General features: G+C 50.5%; 1 protein-coding gene across 1 annotated transcript in view; it reads left to right on the top strand.

The window, feature by feature from the left end:
- LOC121274196 (plexin-B1-like) overlaps positions 1–18,657 on the top strand; it is a 158,580-nt gene that overhangs the window by 3,683 nt on the left and 136,240 nt on the right. The window contains exon 2 of the mRNA XM_041181394.1: positions 1–280. This exon is cut by the window's left edge and continues 815 nt beyond it. Within this exon, the coding sequence (XP_041037328.1) occupies positions 1–280 (280 nt within the window). The remainder of the gene's footprint in view (positions 281–18,657) is intronic.

Below are 18,657 nucleotides of genomic sequence, written 5' to 3'. Positions count from 1 at the left end.
GGGGTTCCCCGGCCGGGGTTCCGAGCTGGCCCTGGCCGGGGTCCTGGGCGCCGCCGGGGCGGCCGGCGGGAGCGCCCTCTTCGCCCTCTTCGCCGAGGGGGACACCCCCCACCACCCACTCCAGGCACGGCCCACGGACCGGGCCGCCCTCTGCCTCTACCCGCTGGGCATCGTGGACCGGTACATCGAGGGGGCCCGGCAGGCCTGCTACTCTTCCCCCAACACCCAGGAGGCCCGCGTGGAGTACAACGTCAAGTCCAGCTGCACCCGGCTGCGCAAGGTACGTGTGCGGGGTCCGGCAGAGGGTGGTGGGGGGGTGGTGGGGGGGTAGGGGGCGGGCACGAGGGTGGTGGTGGGATGGAGGAGGAGGGAGGGGGCGCGAGACGTTCCAGGGACGATTTGCTTCACGCAAAATCCATACCCCCCCTCCCCCCACGACCCGGCCAGTCAGAGCCCGAATCGCAGCGCCGCGACGCCTCCCAAAGTCGAATAGCCCACCAGCACTGACTGTGTAAGGCCTTCGTCCACAGCTGCTGCAGGTTTGTGTGGGACCCGTACACCAGTGAGAGTCAGTGTGTGTGGGACCCGTACCCCAGTGAGAGTCAGTGTGTGTGTGGGACCTGTACCCCAGTGAGAGTCAGTGTGTGTGTGAGACCTGTACCCCAGTGAGATTCAGTGTGTGTGTGGGACCCGTACCCCAGTGAGAGTCAGTGTGTGTGTGAGACCTGTACCCCAGTGAGAGTCAGTGTGTGTGGGACCCGTACCCCAGTGAGAGTCAGTGTGTTTGGGACCCGTACCCCAGTGAGAGTCAGTGTGTGTGTGGGACCCGTACCCCAGTGAGAGTCAGTGTGTGTGTGGGACCCGTACCCCAGTGAGAGTCAGTGTGTGTGTGGGACCCGTACCCCAGTGAGAGTCAGTGTGTGTGTGGAACCCGTACCCCAGTGAGAGTCAGTGTGGGTGTGGGACCCGTACCCCAGTGAGAGTCAGTGTGAGTGTGGGACCCGTACCCCAGTGAGAGTCAGTGTGTGTGTGGGACCCGTACCCCAGTGAGAGTCAGTGTGTGTGTGGAACCCGTACCCCAGTGAGAGTCAGTGTGTGTGTGGGACCCGTACCCCAGTGAGAGTCAGTGTGTGTGTGGGACCCGTACACCAGAGGGAGTCAGAGTGTGTGTGGGACCCGTACCCCAGTGAGAGTCAGTGTGTTTGGGACCCGTACCCCAGTGAGAGTCAGTGTGTGTGGGACCCATACCCCAGTGAGAGTCAGTGTGTGTGGGACCCGTACCCCAGTGAGAGTCAGTGTGTGTGTGGGACCCGTACCCCAGTGAGAGTCAGTGTGTGTGTGGGACCCGTACCCCAGTGAGAGTCAGTGTGAGTGTGGGACCCGTACCCCAGTGAGAGTCAGTGTGTGTGTGGGACCCGCACCCCAGTGAGAGTCAGTGTGTGTGGGACCCGTACCCCAGTGAGAGTCAGTGTGTGTGGGACCCGTACCCCAGTGAGAGTCAGCGTGTGTGTGGGACCCGTACCCCAGTGAGAGTCAGTGTGTGTGTGGAACCCGTACCCCAGTGAGAGTCAGTGTGTGTGTGGGACCCGTACCCCAGTGAGAGTCAGTGTGTTTGGGACCCGTACCCCAGTGAGAGTCAGTGTGTGTGTGGGACCCGTACCCCAGTGAGAGTCAGTGTGAGTGTGGGACCCGTACCCCAGTGAGATTCAGTGTGTGTGGGACCCGTACCCCAGTGAGAGTCAGTGTGTTTGGGACCCGTACCCCAGTGAGAGTCAGTGTGTGTGGGACCCGTACCCCAGTGAGAGTCAGTGTGTGTGGGACCCGTACCCCAGTGAGAGACAGTGTGTGTGTGTGTGGGACCCGTACCCCAGTGAGAGTCAGCGTGTGTGGGACCCGTACCCCAGTGAGAGTCAGTGTGTGTGGGACACGTACCCCAGTGAGAGTCAGTGTGTGTGGGACCCATACCCCAGTGAGAGTCAGTGTGTGTGTGGGACCCGTACCCCAGTGAGAGTCAGTGTGTGTGGGACACGTACCCCAGTGAGAGTCAGTGTGTGTGGGACCCATACCCCAGTGAGAGTCAGTGTGTGTGTGGGACCCGTACCCCAGTGAGAGTCAGTGTGTGTGGGACACGTACCCAAGTGAGAGTCAGTGTGTGTGTGTGGGACCCGTACCTGAGAAGGGAGGGCATGAATGGCCAATGGGGGTATTTGAAAGGAAGAAGAGGAATATTAAAATGGTGCCATTAAGGATCGGGATGCAGTGTGGGTCAGAGAGAACAACAAGTGTGATGGGTGAAGAGGACTCGGTGTCAGTTAGGACACTGTGGAAGCAGAGTTTGAACACAAGAGTTGAACCTGTGATGTGCTGAGTTTTACATAATGATTACATCCGGCGACAGGCCGAACCAGTTTGAAGGTAGACGTGATTCATTCACAAGGATGTGTGTCACACTCGAATGATAATGTCAAGCAGTCTCGATCTCAACACGTTCAAAAACATGCCTGGCAAATCACTCCTGCTCGTGGAGACAGGGATCAGGCCTGCCCCTGATTTACATCCATGTCAGAGGGTCCCAAATTTTGCTCCAGTTCCCACAAGGCGGCAATTACAGAGGCGTGAGGGAGGAGCTGGCCAGAATTGACTGGGAGATGAGCCTAGCAGGAAAGACAGTGGAACAGCAATGGCAGGCGTTTCTGGGAGTAATTTGGGAGACACAGCAGAAATTCATTCCTAGGAAGAAGAAGCATACTAAAGGGAGGACGAGGCAACCATGGCTGACAAGGGAAGTGAGGGACAGCATAAAAGCTAAAGAGAAAGCATACAATGCGGCGAAGAGCAGTGGGAAGCCAAGGGATTGGGAAGCCTACAAAGACCAACAGAGGACAACTACAAAAGAAATAAGGAGGAAGAAGATTAAATATGAGGGGAAACTAGCCAGGAATATAAAAGAAGATTGCAAGAGATTGTTTAGATATATAAAGGGTAAGAGAGAGGCAAAAGTAAACATTGGGCTGCTGGAAAATGATGCTGGAGAAGTAATAGTGGGGAACAGAGAAATGGCGGAGGAACTGAATAGGTACCTTGCGTCAGTCTTCACGGTGGAAGACACGGGTAACATCCCCAAAGTTCAAGAGAGTCAGGGGGGCAGAGGTGAGTATGGTGGCTATTACCAAGGAGAAGATGCTAGGAAAACTGAAAGGTCTGAAGGTGGATAAATCACCTAGACCAGATGGATTACACCTCAGAGTTCTGAAGGAGATAGTGGAGGCGTTAGTGGTGATCTTTCAGGAATCACTGGAGTCAGGGAGGATCCCAGAGGACTGGAAAATCACTAATGTAACCCCCCTGTTTAAGAAGGGAGTGAGGCAAAAGACGGGAAATTACAGGCCGATTAGCCTGACTTCAGTCATTGGTAAGATTTTAGAGTCCATTATTAAGGATGAGATTTCCGAATACTTGGAAGTGCATGGTAAAATAGGGCAAAGTCAGCATGGCTTCATCAAGGGGAGGTCATGCCTGACAAATCTGTTAGAATTCTTTGAGGAGATAACGAGTAGGTTAGACAAAGGAGAGCCAATGGATGTTATCTACTTGGACTTCCAGAAGGCCTTTGACGAGGTGCAACACAGGAGGCTGATCAGTGAGATAAGAGCCCATGGTGTTAGAGGCAAGGTACTAGCATGGATAGAAGATTGACTGTCTGGCAGGAGGCAGAGAGTGGGGATAAGGGGGTCCTTCTCAGGATGGCGGCCGGTGACTAGTGGAGTTCCACAGGGATCAGTGTTGGGACCACAACTTTTCACTTTATATATTAATGATCTAGATGAAGGAACTGAGGGCATTCTGGCTCAGTTTGCAGATGATACAAAGATAGGTGGAGGGACAGGTAGTATTGAGGAGGCGGGGAGGCTGCAGAATGATTTGGACAGGTTAGGAGAATGGGCAAAGTGGCAGATGGAATACAACGTGGGGAAGTGTGAGGTCATGCACTTTGGTAGGAAGAATAGAGGCAGAGACTATTTTCTAAATGGGGAGAGAATTCAGAAATCTGGAGTGCAAAGGGACTTGGGAGTCCTAGTCCAGGATTCTCTTAAGTTTAACTTGCAGGTTGAGTCGGTAGTTAGGAAGGCAAATGCAATGTTGGTATTTATTTCGAGAGGACTAGAATATAAAAGCAGGGATGGGCTGCTGAGGCTTTATAAGGCTCTGGTCAGACCACATTTAGAATATTGTGAACAATTTTGGGCCCCGTATCTCAGGAAGGATGTTCTGGCCCTGGAGAGGATCCAGAGGAGGTTCACGAGAACGATCCCAGGAATGAAAGGCTTAACATATGAGGAAGGTTTGAGGACTCTGGGTCTATACTCGATGGAGTTTAGAAGGATGAGGGGGGATCTGATTGGAACTTAGAGAATACTGAAAGGCCTGTATAGAGTGGACGTGGGGAAGATGTTTCCATTAGTAGGAGAGACTAGGACCCGAGGGCACAGCCTCAGAGTAAAGGGAAGACCTTTTAGAACAGAGATGAGGAGAAACTTCCTTAGCCAGAGAGTGGTGAATCTATGGAATTCATTGTCACAGAAGGCTGTGGAGGCCGGGTCATTGAGCGTATTTAAGACCGAGATAGATAGGTTCTTGATTGGTGAGGGGATCAAAGGTTACGGGGAGAAGGCGGGAGAATGGGGTTGAGAAACTGATCAGCCATGATTGAATGGGGGAGCAGACTCGATGGGCCGAATGGCCTAATTTCTGCTCCTATGTCTTATGGTCTTATAGGACACAGGCAGCACTGCGATATCGGAGGGTCAGTACTGAGGGAGAGCCGCACTGTCGGAGGGTCAGTGCTGAGGGAGCGCCGTGCTGTCGGAGGGTCAGTGCTGAGGGAGCGCCGTGCTGTCGGAGGGTCAGTGCTGAGGGAGCGCCGCGCTGTCGGAGGGTCAGTGCTGAGGGAGAGCCGCACTGTCGGAGGGTCAGTGCTGAGGGAGAGCCGCACTGTCAGAGCGACTGTGGATTCAGGGTCTCAGAAACACAGAGTTGTCACCATTTTTCCTGAAGTTAATTCTGTTTAATTACACAACTTGTGATGTGATCTCTGAAAATATCCATTTGGGTCAGGCAGGCATGTAATTGTGTTTAGAGACGGAAACTGTTCACAAACAAGTCCACGCTGGAAATGAATGATAAACAGGACGTTTAAGAGATACCGATACACTGACTGGTGTCTCTCAGTCCCTCTCTCTCTCTCTCTCAGGGAGATATTTGTACACTGACTGGTGTCTCATGGTCCCTATCTCTCAGAGAGATATCTGTACACTGACTGGTGTCTCTTAGTCACCTCTCTCTCTCAGGGAGATATCTGTACACTGACTGGTCTCTCCCAGTCCAATCTCCCTCTCTCAGGGAGATATCTGTACACTGACTGGTGTCCCTCAGTCACCTCTCACTCTCAGGGAGATATCTGTACACTGACTGGTGTCTCTCAGTCTCCTCTCTCTCTCAGGGAGATATCTGTACACTGACTGGTGTCTCTCAGTCTCTCTCTCTCTCAGGGAGATATCTGTACACTGACTGGTGTCTCTCAGTCCCCTCTCTCTCTCAGGGAGATATCTGTACACTGACTGGTGTCTCTCAGTCCCTCTCTCTCTCAGGGAGATAACTGTACACTGACTGGTGTCTCTCAGTCCCCTCTCTCTCTCTCAGGGAGATATCTGTACACTGACTGGTGTCTCTCAGTCTCCTCTCTCTCTCAGGGAGATATCTGTACACTGAATGGTGTCTCTCAGGCTCCTCTCTCTCAGGGAGATAGCTGTACACTTACTGGTCTCTCCCAGTCCAATCTCTCTCTCTCAGGGAGATATCAGTACACTGACTGGTGTCTCTCAGTCCCACTCTCTCTCTCAGAGAGACATCGGTACACTGACTGGTGTCTCTCATCCCCTCTCTCTCAGGTTGATATCAGTGTACTGACTGGTCTCTCGCTGTCCACTCTCTTAGGGTGATCTCTATTCACTGACTGGTGTCTCTCAGTTCCTTCTCTCATAGCGAGACATCTGTACACTGACAGGTGTCTCTCAGTCCATCTCTCAGGGAGATATCTGTACACTGACTGGTGTCTCTCAATCCCTCTCTCACAGGGAGGTTTCTGTACACTGACTGGTGTCTCTCAGTCCCTCTCTCACAGGGAGATATCAGTGCACTGACTGGTGTCTCTCAGTCCCCGCTCTCCCTCTGGGAGATATCTGTATACTGACTGGTGTCTCTCAGTCCCTCTCTCTTAGCGAGTTAGATGGACACTGTCTGTTGTCCCTCACTCCCATGTCTCTCTCAGGGAGATATCTTTACACTGACTGGTGTCTCTCAGACCCTCTCTTTCAGGGAGATATCTGTACACTGACTGCTCTCTATCAGTCTCTCCCTTTCTCTCAGGGATATATCGGTACATTAACTTGTGCTTCTCAGTCCCCTCTCTCTCTCTGGGAGGTATCTGTATACTGACCGGTGTCCCTCAGTTGCCTCTCTCATAGGGAGATATCCGTACTGTTGTATCTCTCAGTCCCCTCTCTCTCAGGGAGATATCTGTACACTGACTGGTGTCTCTCAGTCCCTGTCCCTCTCTGGGAGATATCTGTGCACTGACTGGTGTCTCTCAGTCCCTCTCTCTCTCAGGGAGATATTTGTACGCTGACTGGAGTCTCTCAGTCCCTCTCACTCTCTGGGAGATATCTGTGCACTGACTGGTGTCTCTCAGTCCCTCTCTCTCTCAGGGAGATATTTGTACGCTGACTGGAGTCTCTCAGTCCCTCTCACTCTCTGGGAGATATCTGTACACTGACTGGAGTCTCTCAGTCCCCTCTCTCAGGGAGATATCTGTACACTGACTGATGTCTCTCAGTCCCCCCTGTCTCTGAGAGATATCTGTACACTGAGTGGTGTCTCTCAGTCCCCTCTCTCTCTCAGCGAGATATCTGCACACTGACTGATGTTTCTCAGTCCCCCCTCTTTCTGAGAGATATCTGTACACTGACTGGTGTCTCGCTGTCCCCACTCTCAGGGTGATATCTGGAAACTGACTGGTGTCTCTAAGTCATTGTCTCTCACGGAGATATATGTACACTCAGTCCGTCTCTCTCTCTCAGTGTTATACCTGTGCACTGACTGATGTTTCTCAGTCCCCTCTCTCCCAAAGACATATCTGTTCATTGACTGGCGTCTCTCAGTCCCCTTTCTCTCTCAGGGGGATAACAGTTCCCTGACTGGTGTCTCTCAGTCCCTCTCTCTCCGGTTGATATCTGTACACTGACTGGTTTCTATCAGTCCCTCTCTCTCTCAGGGTGATATCTGTACTCTGACTGGTGTCTCGCAGTCCCTCTCTCTCTCAGGGTTATATCTGTACACTGGTGTCTCGCTGTCTCCACTCTCAGGGTGATATCTGTATACTGACTGGTGTCTCCAGGTCAATGTCTCTCACGGAGATATACGTACACTCAGTCCGTCTCTTGCTCTCAGGGAGATACTTGTGCACTGACTGATGTTTCTCGGTCCCCTCTCTCCCAGAGAGATATCTGTACATTGACTGGTGTCTCTCAGCCCCTCTCTGGTTGATATCTGTGCACTGACTGGTGTCTCTCAGTCCCCACTCTCGCAAGGAGATTTCTGTACACTAACTGGTGTCTCTAAGTCAATGTCTCTCATGGAGATATCTGTACACTGACTGGTGTCTCGCAATCCGCTCTCTTAGGGTGATCGCTATACACTGAGTGGTGTCTCTCAGTCCCTTCTCTCATGGCGAGATATCTGTACACTGACTGGTGTCTCTCAGTCGCTTCTCCCATAGGGAGATAGCTGTACACTGACTGGTGTCTTGCAATCCCTCTCTCTCAGGGAGATATCTGTACACTGACTGGTGTCTCTCAGTCCCATCTCTCTCAGGTAGATAACTGTGCACTAACTGGTGTCTCTCAGATCCTCTCTCTCAGGCAGATATCTGTACACTGACTGGTGTCTCTCAGTTTCTCTCTCTCTCACGGAGATATCTGTACACTGACCGGTGTCTCTCAGTTGCTTCTCTCAAAGGGAGATAACCATACACTGACTGTTGTCTCTCAGAACCATCTCTCTCTCAGGGGGATAACAGTTCACTGACTGATGTCTCTCAGTCCCCTCTCTCTCATGGTGATATCTGAATAAGGAGCGGTGTCTCTCAGCTCCTATCCCTCAGGTTGATATCTGTACACTGTCTGATGTCTCGCAGTCCCTCTCTCACTCAGGGAGATATCTGTACACTGGTGTCTCTCTGTCCCCACTCTCAGGGTGATATCTGTACACTGACTGGTTTCTCTAAGTCAATGTCACTCACGGAGATATATATACACTCACTGGTGTCTCTCAGTCCCCTCTCTCCCAGGGAGATATCTGTACATTGACTGGTGTCTCTCAGTCCCTCTCTCTCAGGGAGATATCTGTACACTGACTCGTGTCTCTCAGTCCCTCTCTCTCAGGTTGATATCTGTACATTGACTCGTGTCTATCAGTCCCCACTCTCTCAAGGGGATTTCTGTACACTGACTTGTGTCTCTAAGTCAATGTCTCTCATGGAGATATCTGTACACTGACTAGTGTTTCGCAGTCCCCTCTCTTAGGGTGATCTCTATACAGTGACTGGTGTCTCTCAGTTCCTTCTCTCATAGCGAGATATCTGTACACTGACTGGTATCTCTCAGGCCCCTCTCTGTCTCTGGGAGTTATCTGTACGCAGACGGGTATCTCTAACTCAGTCTCTCTCAGGGCGATATCTGTACGCTGACAGGCGTCTCTCAGTCCCTCTCTCTCAGGGAGATATCTGTACATTGACTGGTGTCTCTCAGTCACCTGTCTCAGGGACATATCTGTACAGAGAATGGTGTCTCTCTGTCCCCTCTCTCTCAGGGAGATATCTGTACACTGGTGTCTCTCAGTCCCTCTCTCTAAGGGAGACATCTGTACACAGACTTGTGTCTCTCAGTCCCTCTCTCATGGAGATATCTGTACACTGACTGGTGTCTCTCAGTCCCTCTCTCTCAGGGAGATATCTGTACACTGATTGGTGTCTCTCAGTCCCCCTCTCTCAGAGTGATACCTGTTCACTGACTGGTGTCTCTCAGTCCCTCTCTCTCTCAGGGAGATATCTGTACACTGACTGGTGTCTCTCAATCCCCTATCTCTCTCAGGGAGATATCTGTACACTGACTGATGTCTCTCAGTCCCTCTCTCTCTCAGGGAGATATCTGTACACTGACTGGTGTCTCTCAGTCCCTCTCTCTCTCAGGGAGATATCTGTACGCTGACTGGTGTCTCTCAGTCCCCTCACTCTCAGGGAGATATCTGTACACTGACTGGTGTCTCTCAGTCACCTGTCTCAGGGGGATATCTGTATACTGACTTGTGTCTCTCATTCGCTTCTCCATAGGGAGATATCTGTTTACTGTCTGTTGTCTCTCACTCCTATGTCTCTCTCGGGGAGCTACCTGTACACTGACTGCTGTCTCTCAGTCTCTCACTCTCTCTCTCAGGGAGATATCTGTACACTGACTGGTGCCTCTCAGTCCCCCTCTCTCAGAGTGATACCTGTTCACTGACTGGTGTCTCTCAGTCCCCTCTCTCTCAGGGAGATATCTGTGCACTGACTGGTGTCCCTCAGTCCCCTCTCTCTCAGGGAGATATCTGTACACTGACTGGTGTCTCTCAGTCCCTCTCTCTCAGGGAGATATCTGTACACTGACTGGTGTCTCTCAGTTCCCTCTCTCTCTCAGTGGGATAACAGTTCACTGACTGGTGTCTCTCAGTCCCCTTCTCTCATGTAGATAGCTGTTTAGTGATTGGTGTCTCTCAGGTCCTATCACTCAGGTTGATATCTGTACACTGACATGTGTCTCGCCGTACATCTCTCTCTCAGGGAGATATCTGTACACTGGTGTCTCTCTGTCCCCACTCTCAGTGTGATATCTGTATACTGACTGGTGTCTCTAAGTCAATGTCTCTTACGGAGAAATATGTACACTCACTGGTGTCTCTCAGTCCATCTCTCTCTCTCAGCGAGAATCCTCTATATCTGGGAGATATCTGTGTAATGACTAGTGTCTCTCAGTCGTTTCTCTGATAGGGAGATAACTGGACACTGACTGGTGTCTCTCAGTCCCTCTCTCTCTCAGGGAGATATCTGTACACTGACTGGTGTCTCTCAGTCCCTCTCTCTCAGGGAGATATCTGTACACTGACTGGTGTCTCTCAGTCACTTCTCTCATAGCGAGATATCTGTACACTGACTGGTGTCTCTCAGGCACTCTCTGCCTCTGGGTGTTATCTGTACGCAGACTGGTATCTCGAACTCAATCTCTCTCAGGGACATATCTGTACACTGACAGGCGTTTCTCAGTCCCTCTCTCTTAGGGAGATATCTGTATACTGACTGGTGTCTCTCAGTCCCTTCTCTCTCAGGGAGATATCTGTACACTGAATGGTGTCTCTCAGTCCCTTCTCTCTCAGGTAGATATCTGTACACTGACTGGTGTCTCTCAGTCCCTTCTCTCTCAGGGAGATATCTGTACACTGGTGTCTCTCAGTCCCTCTCTCAAAGGGAGGTATCTTTGCACTGACTGGTGTCTCTCAGTCCCTTCTCTCTCAGGGAGATATCTGTACACTGGTGTCTCTCAGTCCCTCCCTCTCAGGGAGGTATCTTTGCATTGACTGGTGTCTCTCAGTCCCTCTATATCTGGGAGATATCTGTATAATGACTAGTGTATCTCAGTCGCTTCTCTAATAGGGAGATAACTGGACACTGACTGGTGTCTCTCAGTTCCCTCTCTCTCTCAGGGAGATATCTGTACATTGACTGGTGTCTCTCAGTCCCCCCTTTCTCTCTCAGGCAGATACCTGTTCACTGACTGGTGACTCTCTCTCTCTGGGAGATATCTGTATACCGACTGCTGTATCTCAGTCGCTTCTCTCATAGGGAGATAGCTGTACACTGACTGGTGTCTCTCTGTCCCCTCTCTCTCTCAGGGAGATATCTGTACACTGACTGGTGTCTCTCAGTCCCATCTCTCTCAAGGAGATTTCTGTACACTGACTGGTGTCTCTAAGTCCCCTCTCTCTCTCAGGGAGATATCTGTACACTGACTGGTGTATCTCAGTCCCCTCTCGCACAGGGAGATATCTGTACACTGACTGGTGTCTCTCAGTCCCTCTCTCTCTCACAGAGATATCTGTACACTGACCGGTGTCTCTCAGTTGCTTCTATCAAAGGGAGATATTCGTGCACTGGTGTCTCTCAGTCCTTCTCTCTCAGGGAGATACCTGTACACTGACTTGTGTGTCTCAGTCCCTCTCTCTCAGGGAGATATCTGTACACTGACTGGTGTCTCTCAGTCCCCTCTCTGTCAGGGAGATACCTGTACAGTGACTGGTGTCTCTCAGTCCCCTCTCTCTCTCAGGGGGATAACAGTTCACTGACTGGTGTCTCTCAGTCCCCTCTCTCTCATGGAGATATCTGTATAGTGACTGGTGTCTCTCAGCTCCTATCACTCTGTTTGATATCTGTACACTGACTGGTGACTCTCAGTCGCTTCTCTCATAGGGAGATAGCTGTACACTGACTGGTGTCTCGCAATCCCTCTATCTCTCAGGGAGATATCTGTACACTGACTGGTGTCTCTCAGTCCCCACTCTCTCAGGGAAATATCTTTACACTGACTGGTGTCTCTTTGACCCTCTCTCTCAGGGAGATTTCTGTACACTAACTGGTGTCTCTCAGTCCCCTCTCTTTCTCATGGAGATATCTGTAAACTTACTGCTGTCTCTCAGTCACCTCTCTCTCAGTGAGGTGTCTGCACACTGACTGGTGTCTCTCAGTCCCTCTCTCTCAGGGAGATATCTGTACACTGACTACTGTCTCTCAGTCACCTCTATCTCAGGGAGATATCTGTACACTGACTGGTGTCTCTCAGTCCGTCTCTCTCAGGGAGTTATCTGTACACTGACTGCTGTCTCTCAGTCATGTCACTCTCAGTGAGGTATCTGTACACTGACTCGTGTCTCTCAGTCCCTCTCACAGGGTGATATCTGTACAATGACTGCTGTCTCTCAGTCCCTCTCTCTCTCAGGGAAATATCTGTACACTGACTGGTGTCTTTCAGGCCCCTCTCTGTCTGGGAGATATCTGTACACTGACTGGTGTCTTTCAGTCCCTCTCTCAGTGAGATATCTGTAAACTGACAGGTGTCTGTAAGTCACTCTGTCTTTCAGGCAGATATCTGTACACTGACAGGCGTCTCTTATTCCCCTCTCTCTTAGGCAAATATCTGTCCACTGACTGCTGTCTCGCAGTCACTTCTCTCTCAGTGAGGTATCTGTACATTGACTGATGTCTCTTAGTCCCTCAACCTCAGGGAGAAATCTGTACACGGAATTTTGTGTCTCAGTCACTCTCCCTCCGGGAGATATCTGTACATTGACTGGTGTGTATCAGTCCCTCACCCTCAGGGTGGATATCTGTACACTGACTGGCGTCTCTCTGTTCGCTTTCTCAGGGAAATATCTGTACACTGACTGGTGTCTCTAAGTCTCTCTCTCCCTCAGGCAGTTATTTGTGCACCGAATTGTGTCTCTCATTCCTATCTTTCTTAGGGAGTTATATGTACACTGACTGGTGTCTCTCAGTCCTTCTCTCAGATGGAGGTATCTTTCAACTGACTGATGTCTCTTTGACCCTCTCTCCCAGGGAGATATCTGAACACTGACAGGTGTCTCTTTGTCCCTCTCTCTCCGGCAGATATTTGTACACTGACTGGTGTTTGTCAGTCCCTCTATCTCATTGAGATATCTGCACACTGACTGGTGTCCCTCAGTCCATCTCTCAGGGAGATATCTGAACACTGACTGGTGTCTCTCAGTCCACTCTCTCTCAGGGAGATATCTGTACACTGACTGGTGTCTTTCAGTCCCTCTCTCAATGAGATATCTGTAAGCTGACAGGTGTCTCTAAGTCTCTCTGTCTCTCAGGCTGATATCTGTACAGTGACTAGTGTCTCTCATTCCCCTCTGTCTTAGGGAGTTATTTGTACTCTGATTGCTGTCTCTCAGTCCCTCTCTCTCAGGAAGTTATCTGTACACTGACTGCTGTCTCTCAGTCATGTCTCTCTCAGTGAGGTATCTGTACACTGACTCGTGTCTCTCAGTCCATCTCTCAGGGAGATATCTCTGCACTGACTGGTGTCTCTCAGTCCACTCTCTCTCAGGGAGATATCTGTAAACTTACTGCTGTCTCTCAGTCACCCCTCTCTCAGTGAGGTGTCTGCACACTGACTGGTGTCTCTCAGTCCCTCTCTCTCAGGGAGATATCTGTACACTGACTGCTGTCTCTCAGTCCGTCTCTCTCAGCGAGAGATCTGTACACTGAATGCTGTCTCTCAGTCTCTCTCTCTCAGGGAGATATCTGTACACTGACTGGTGTCTCTCAGTCTCTCTCTCTCAGCGAGAGATCTGTACACTGAATGCTGTCTCTCAGTCTCTCTCTCTCTCTGGGAGATATCTGTACACTGACTGGTTTCTTTCAGTCGCCTCTCTCTTTGGGAGATATCTGAACACTGACTGATGTCTCTCAGTCCCTCTCTCATTGAGATATCTGTACACTGACTGGTGTCTCTAAGTCTCTCTCTCTCTCAGGCAGTTATCTGTGCAATGACTTTTGTCTCTCATTCCCAACTCTTTTAGGGAGATAGATATCTGTACACTGACTGCTGTCTCTCAGTCCCTTTGTCTCTCATGGAGATGTGTGTACACTGCCTGGTGTCTCTCAGTCCCTCTCTCTCAGGGAGTTATCTGTACACTGACTGGTGTCTCTCAGTCCCTCTCTCTCAGGGAGATATCTGTACACTGACTGGTGTCTTTCAGGCCCCTCTCTGTCTGGGAGATACCTGTACACTGACTGGTGTCTTTCAGTCCCTCTCTCAGTGAGATATCTGTAAACTGACAGGTGTCTGTAAGTCACTCTGTCTTTCAGGTAGATATCTGTACACTGACAGGCGTCTCTTATTCCCCTCTCTCTTAGGCAAATATCTGTCCACTGACTGCTGTCTCACAGTCACTTCTCTCTCAGTGAGCTATCTGTACATTGACTGATGTCTCTTAGTCCCTCAACCTCAGGGAGAAATCTGTACACGGAATTTTGTGTCTCAGTCACTCTCCCTCCGGGAGATATCTGTACATTGACTGGCGTCTCTCTCTTCGCTTTCTCAGGTAGATATCTGTACACTGACTGGTGTCTCTAAGTCTCTCACTCCCTCAGGCAGTTATCTGCGCACTGAATTGTGTCTCTCATTCCTATCTTTCTTAGGGAGTTATATGTACACTGACTGGTGTCTCTCAGTCCTTCTCTCAGATGGAGGTATCTTTCAACTGATTGGTGTCTCTTTGACCCTCTCTCTCAGGGAGATATCTGCACACTGACTGGTGTCTCTCAGTCCCTCTCTCTCAGGGAGTTACCTGTGCACTGACTGGTGTCTCTCAGTCCCCTCTTTCCCAGGGAGATATCTGTACACTGACAGTTGTCTCTCAGTCCCTCTCTCTCCGGCAGATATTTGTACACTGACTGGTGTTTGTCAGTCCCTCTATCTCATTGAGATATCTGCACACTGACTGGTGTCCCTCTGTCCATCTCTCAGGGAGATATCTGAACACTGACTGGAGTCTCTCAGTCCCTCCCTCGGAGTGAGTTATCTTTACGCTGACTGGTTTCTCCTTGTCCCTCTCTCTCAGGGAGATATCTGTACACTGACTGGAGTCTCTCAGTCCCTCTCTCTCAGGGAGATATCTGTACACTGACTGGTATCTCTCAGTCCCTCTCTCTCAGGGAGATATCTGTACACTGACTGGTGTCTCTCAGTCCCCTCTCTCAGGGAGATATCTGTACACTGACTGGTATCTCTTAGTCCCCTCTCCCTCTCAGGGAGATAACTGAACACTAACTGGTGTCTCTCAGTCCCTCTCCCTCAAGGAGATATCAGTACACTGACTGGTGTCTCTCAGTCCCTCTCTCTCTCAGGGAGATAACTGTACACTGACGGGTGTCTCTCAGTCCCTCTCTCTCTCAGGGAGATAACTGTACACTGACTGGTGTCTCTCAGTCCCTCTCTCTCTCAGGGAGGAATCTGTACACTGACTGGTGTCTCTCATTCTCCTCTCTCACAGGGAGATATCTGTACACTGTCTGGTGTCTCTCAGTCCCTCTCTCTCTCTCAGGGAGATATCTGTACACTGACTGGTGTCTCTCAGTCCCCTCTCCCTCTCAGGGAGATAACTGTACACTAACTGATGTCTCTAGGTCCCTCACCCTCAGGGAGATATCTGTACACTGACTGGTGTCTCTCAGTCCCTCTCCCTCAGGGAAATACCTTTACACTGACTGGTGTCTGTCTGTCCGTCTCTCAGGGAGATATCTGTACACTGACTGTTTTCTCTCAGTCCCCTCTCTCTCACCGAGATATCTGTACACTGATTGGTGTCTCTTAGTCCCTCTCTCTCCGGGAGATATCTGTACACTGACTGGTTTCCCAGTCCACTCTCTCTCAGGGAGATATCTGTACACTGACTGGTGTCTCTCAGACCCTCTCCCTCAGGGAGATATCTGTACACTGACTGGTGTCTCTCTGTCTCCTCTCTCAGGGAAATATCTGTACACTGACTGGTGTCTCTCTGTCTCCTCTCTCAGGGAAATATCTTTACACTGGCTTGTGTCTCTCAGTCCCCTCTCTCTCTCAGGGGGATATCTGTACACTGACTGGTGTCCCTCAGTCCCCTCTCTCTCTCAGGGTGATATCTGTACACTGACTGGTGTCTCTTAGTCCCTCTCTCTCCGGGAGATATCTGTACACTGACTGGTTTCCCAGTCCACTCTCTCTCAGGGAGATATCTGTACACTGACTGGTGTCTCTCAGACCCTCTCCCTCAGGGAGATATCTGTACACTGACTGGTGTCTCTCTGTCTCCTCTCTCAGGGAAATATCTGTACACTGACTGGTGTCTCTCTGTCTCCTCTCTCAGGGAAATATCTTTACACTGGCTTGTGTCTCTCAGTCCCCTCTCTCTCTCAGGGGGATATCTGTACACTGACTGGTGTCTCTCAGTCCCTCTCTCTCTCAGAGAGTTATCTGTACACTGACTGGTGTCTCTCAGTCCCTCTCTCTCTTAGAGAGATATCTGTACACTGACTGGTCTCTCTCAATCCCTCTCTCTCAGGGATATACCTGTACAGTGACTGATGGCTCTCAGTCCTTCTCTGTCAGGGACATAACTTTACACTTACTGGCGTCTCTCAGTCCCCTCTCTCTCAGGGAGATATCTGTGAACTGACTGGTGTCTCTCAGTCCCTCCCTCTCTCAGGGAGATATCTGTACACTGACTGCTGTCTCTCATTCCTCTTGCTCAGGGAGATATCTGTACACTGACTGGTGTCTCTCAGTCCCCTCTCTCTCAGGGAGATATCTGTACACTGACTAGTGTCTCTCAGTCCCCTCTCTCTCAGGGAGATACCTGTACACTGACTGGTATCTCACAGTCCCCTCTCTCTCAGGGAGATACCTGTACACTGACTGGTGTCTCAGAGTCTCTCTCTCATGCTGTTATCTGTGCACTGACTGGTGTCTCTCATTCCCATCTCGCTTAGGGAGATAGATATCTGTACACTGACTGCTGTCTCTCAGTCCCTTTCTCACTCAGGAAGATATCTGTACAGTGACTAGTGTCTCTCAGTCCCTATCCCAGAGGCAGGTATCTTTACACTGACTGGTGTCTCTCAGATCCTCTCTCTCAGGGAGATATCTGTACACTGACTGCTATCTCTCAGTCACCTCTCTCTCAGTGAGGTATCTGTACACTGCCTCGTACCTCTTAGTCCCTCTTTGTCAGGGAGATATCTGTACACTGACTGGTGTCTCTCAGTCCGTCTCTCTCAGCGAGAGATCTGTACACTGAATGCTGTCTCTCAGTCTCTCTCTCTCAGGGTGATATCTGTACACTGACTGGTGTCTCTCAGTCCGTCTCTCTCAGCGAGAGATCTGTACACTGAATGCTGTCTCTCAGTCTCTCTCTCTCAGGGAGATATCTGTACACTGACTGGTGTCTCTAAGTTTCTCTCTCTCTCAGGCAGTTATCTGTGCACTGACTTTTGTCTCTAATTCTCAACTCTCTTAGGGAGATAGATATCTGTACACTGACTGCTGTCTCTCAGTCCCTTTCTCTCTCACGGAGATATGTGTACACTGCCTGGTGTCTCTCAGTCCCTCTCTCTCTCAGGGAGATATCTGTACACTGACTGGTGTCTCTCAGTCTCTCTCTCTCAGGGAGTTATCTGTACATTGACTGCTGTCTCTCAGTCATGTCACTCTCAGTGAGGTATCTGTACACTGACTCGTGTCTCTCAGTCCCTCTCACAGGGTGATATCTGTACAATGACTGCTGTCTCTCAGTCCCTCTCTCTCTCAGGGAGATATCTGTACACTGACTGGTGTCTCTCAGGCCCCTCTCTCTCTGGGAGATATCTGACACTGACTGATGTCTCTCAGTCCCTCTCTCAGTGAGATATCTGTAAACTGACAGGTGTCTATAAGTCACTCTGTCTCTCAGGCAGATATCTGTACACTGACTGCTGTCTCTCAGTCCCTTTCTCACTCAGGAAGATATCTGTACAGTGACTAGTGTCTCTCAGTCCCTATCCCAGAGGCAGGTATCTTTACACTGACTGGTGTCTCTCAGATCCTTTCTCTCAGGGAGATATCTGTACACTGACTGCTATCTCTCAGTCACCTCTCTCTCAGTGAGGTATCTGTACACTGACTCGTACATCTTAGTCCCTCTTTGTCAGGGAGATATCTGTACACTGACTGGTGTCTCTCAGTCCGTCTCTCTCAGCGAGAGATCTGTACACTGAATGCTGTCTCTCAGTCTCTCTCTCTCAGGGAGATATCTGTACACTGACTGGTGTCTCTCAGTCTCTCTCTCTCTCAGGCAGTTATCTGTGCACTGACTGGTGTCTCTCATTTCCAACTCTCTTAGGGAGATAGATATCTGTACACTGACTGCTGTCTCTCAGTCCCTTTCTCTCTCACGGAGATATGTGTACACTGCCTGGTGTCTCTCAGTCCCTCTCTCTCAGGGAGTTATCTGTACACTGACTGCTGTCTCTCAGTCATGTCACTCTCAGTGAGGTATCTGTACACTGACTCGTGTCTCTCAGTCCCTCTCATAGGGTGATATCTGTACAATGACTGGTGTCTCTCAGGCCCCTCTCTCTCAGGGAGATATCTGTACACTGACTGTTGTCTCTCAGTCCCTCTCCCTCAGGGAGATATCTGTACACTGACTGGTGTCTCTCAGTCCACTCTCTCTCATGGAGATATCTGTACACTGATTGGTGTCTCTCAGTCCCTCTCCCTCAGGGAGATATCTGTACACTGACTGGTGTCTCTCAGTCCCTCTCCCTCAGGAAGATATCTGTACACTGACTTGTGTCTCTCAGTCCCCTCTCTCTCAGGGAGATATCTGTACACTGACTGGTGTCTCTCAGTCCCTCTCCCTCAGGGAGATATCTGTGCACTGACTGGTGTCTCTCAGTCCACTCTCTCTCAT

This window comes from Carcharodon carcharias, assembly GCF_017639515.1.
Source record: "Carcharodon carcharias isolate sCarCar2 chromosome 35 unlocalized genomic scaffold, sCarCar2.pri SUPER_35_unloc_15, whole genome shotgun sequence".
Classification (NCBI taxonomy): domain Eukaryota; kingdom Metazoa; phylum Chordata; class Chondrichthyes; order Lamniformes; family Lamnidae; genus Carcharodon; species Carcharodon carcharias.
Note: the sequence above shows the minus strand (reverse complement) of the source record. Positions and strands in the feature narration are given on the sequence as shown.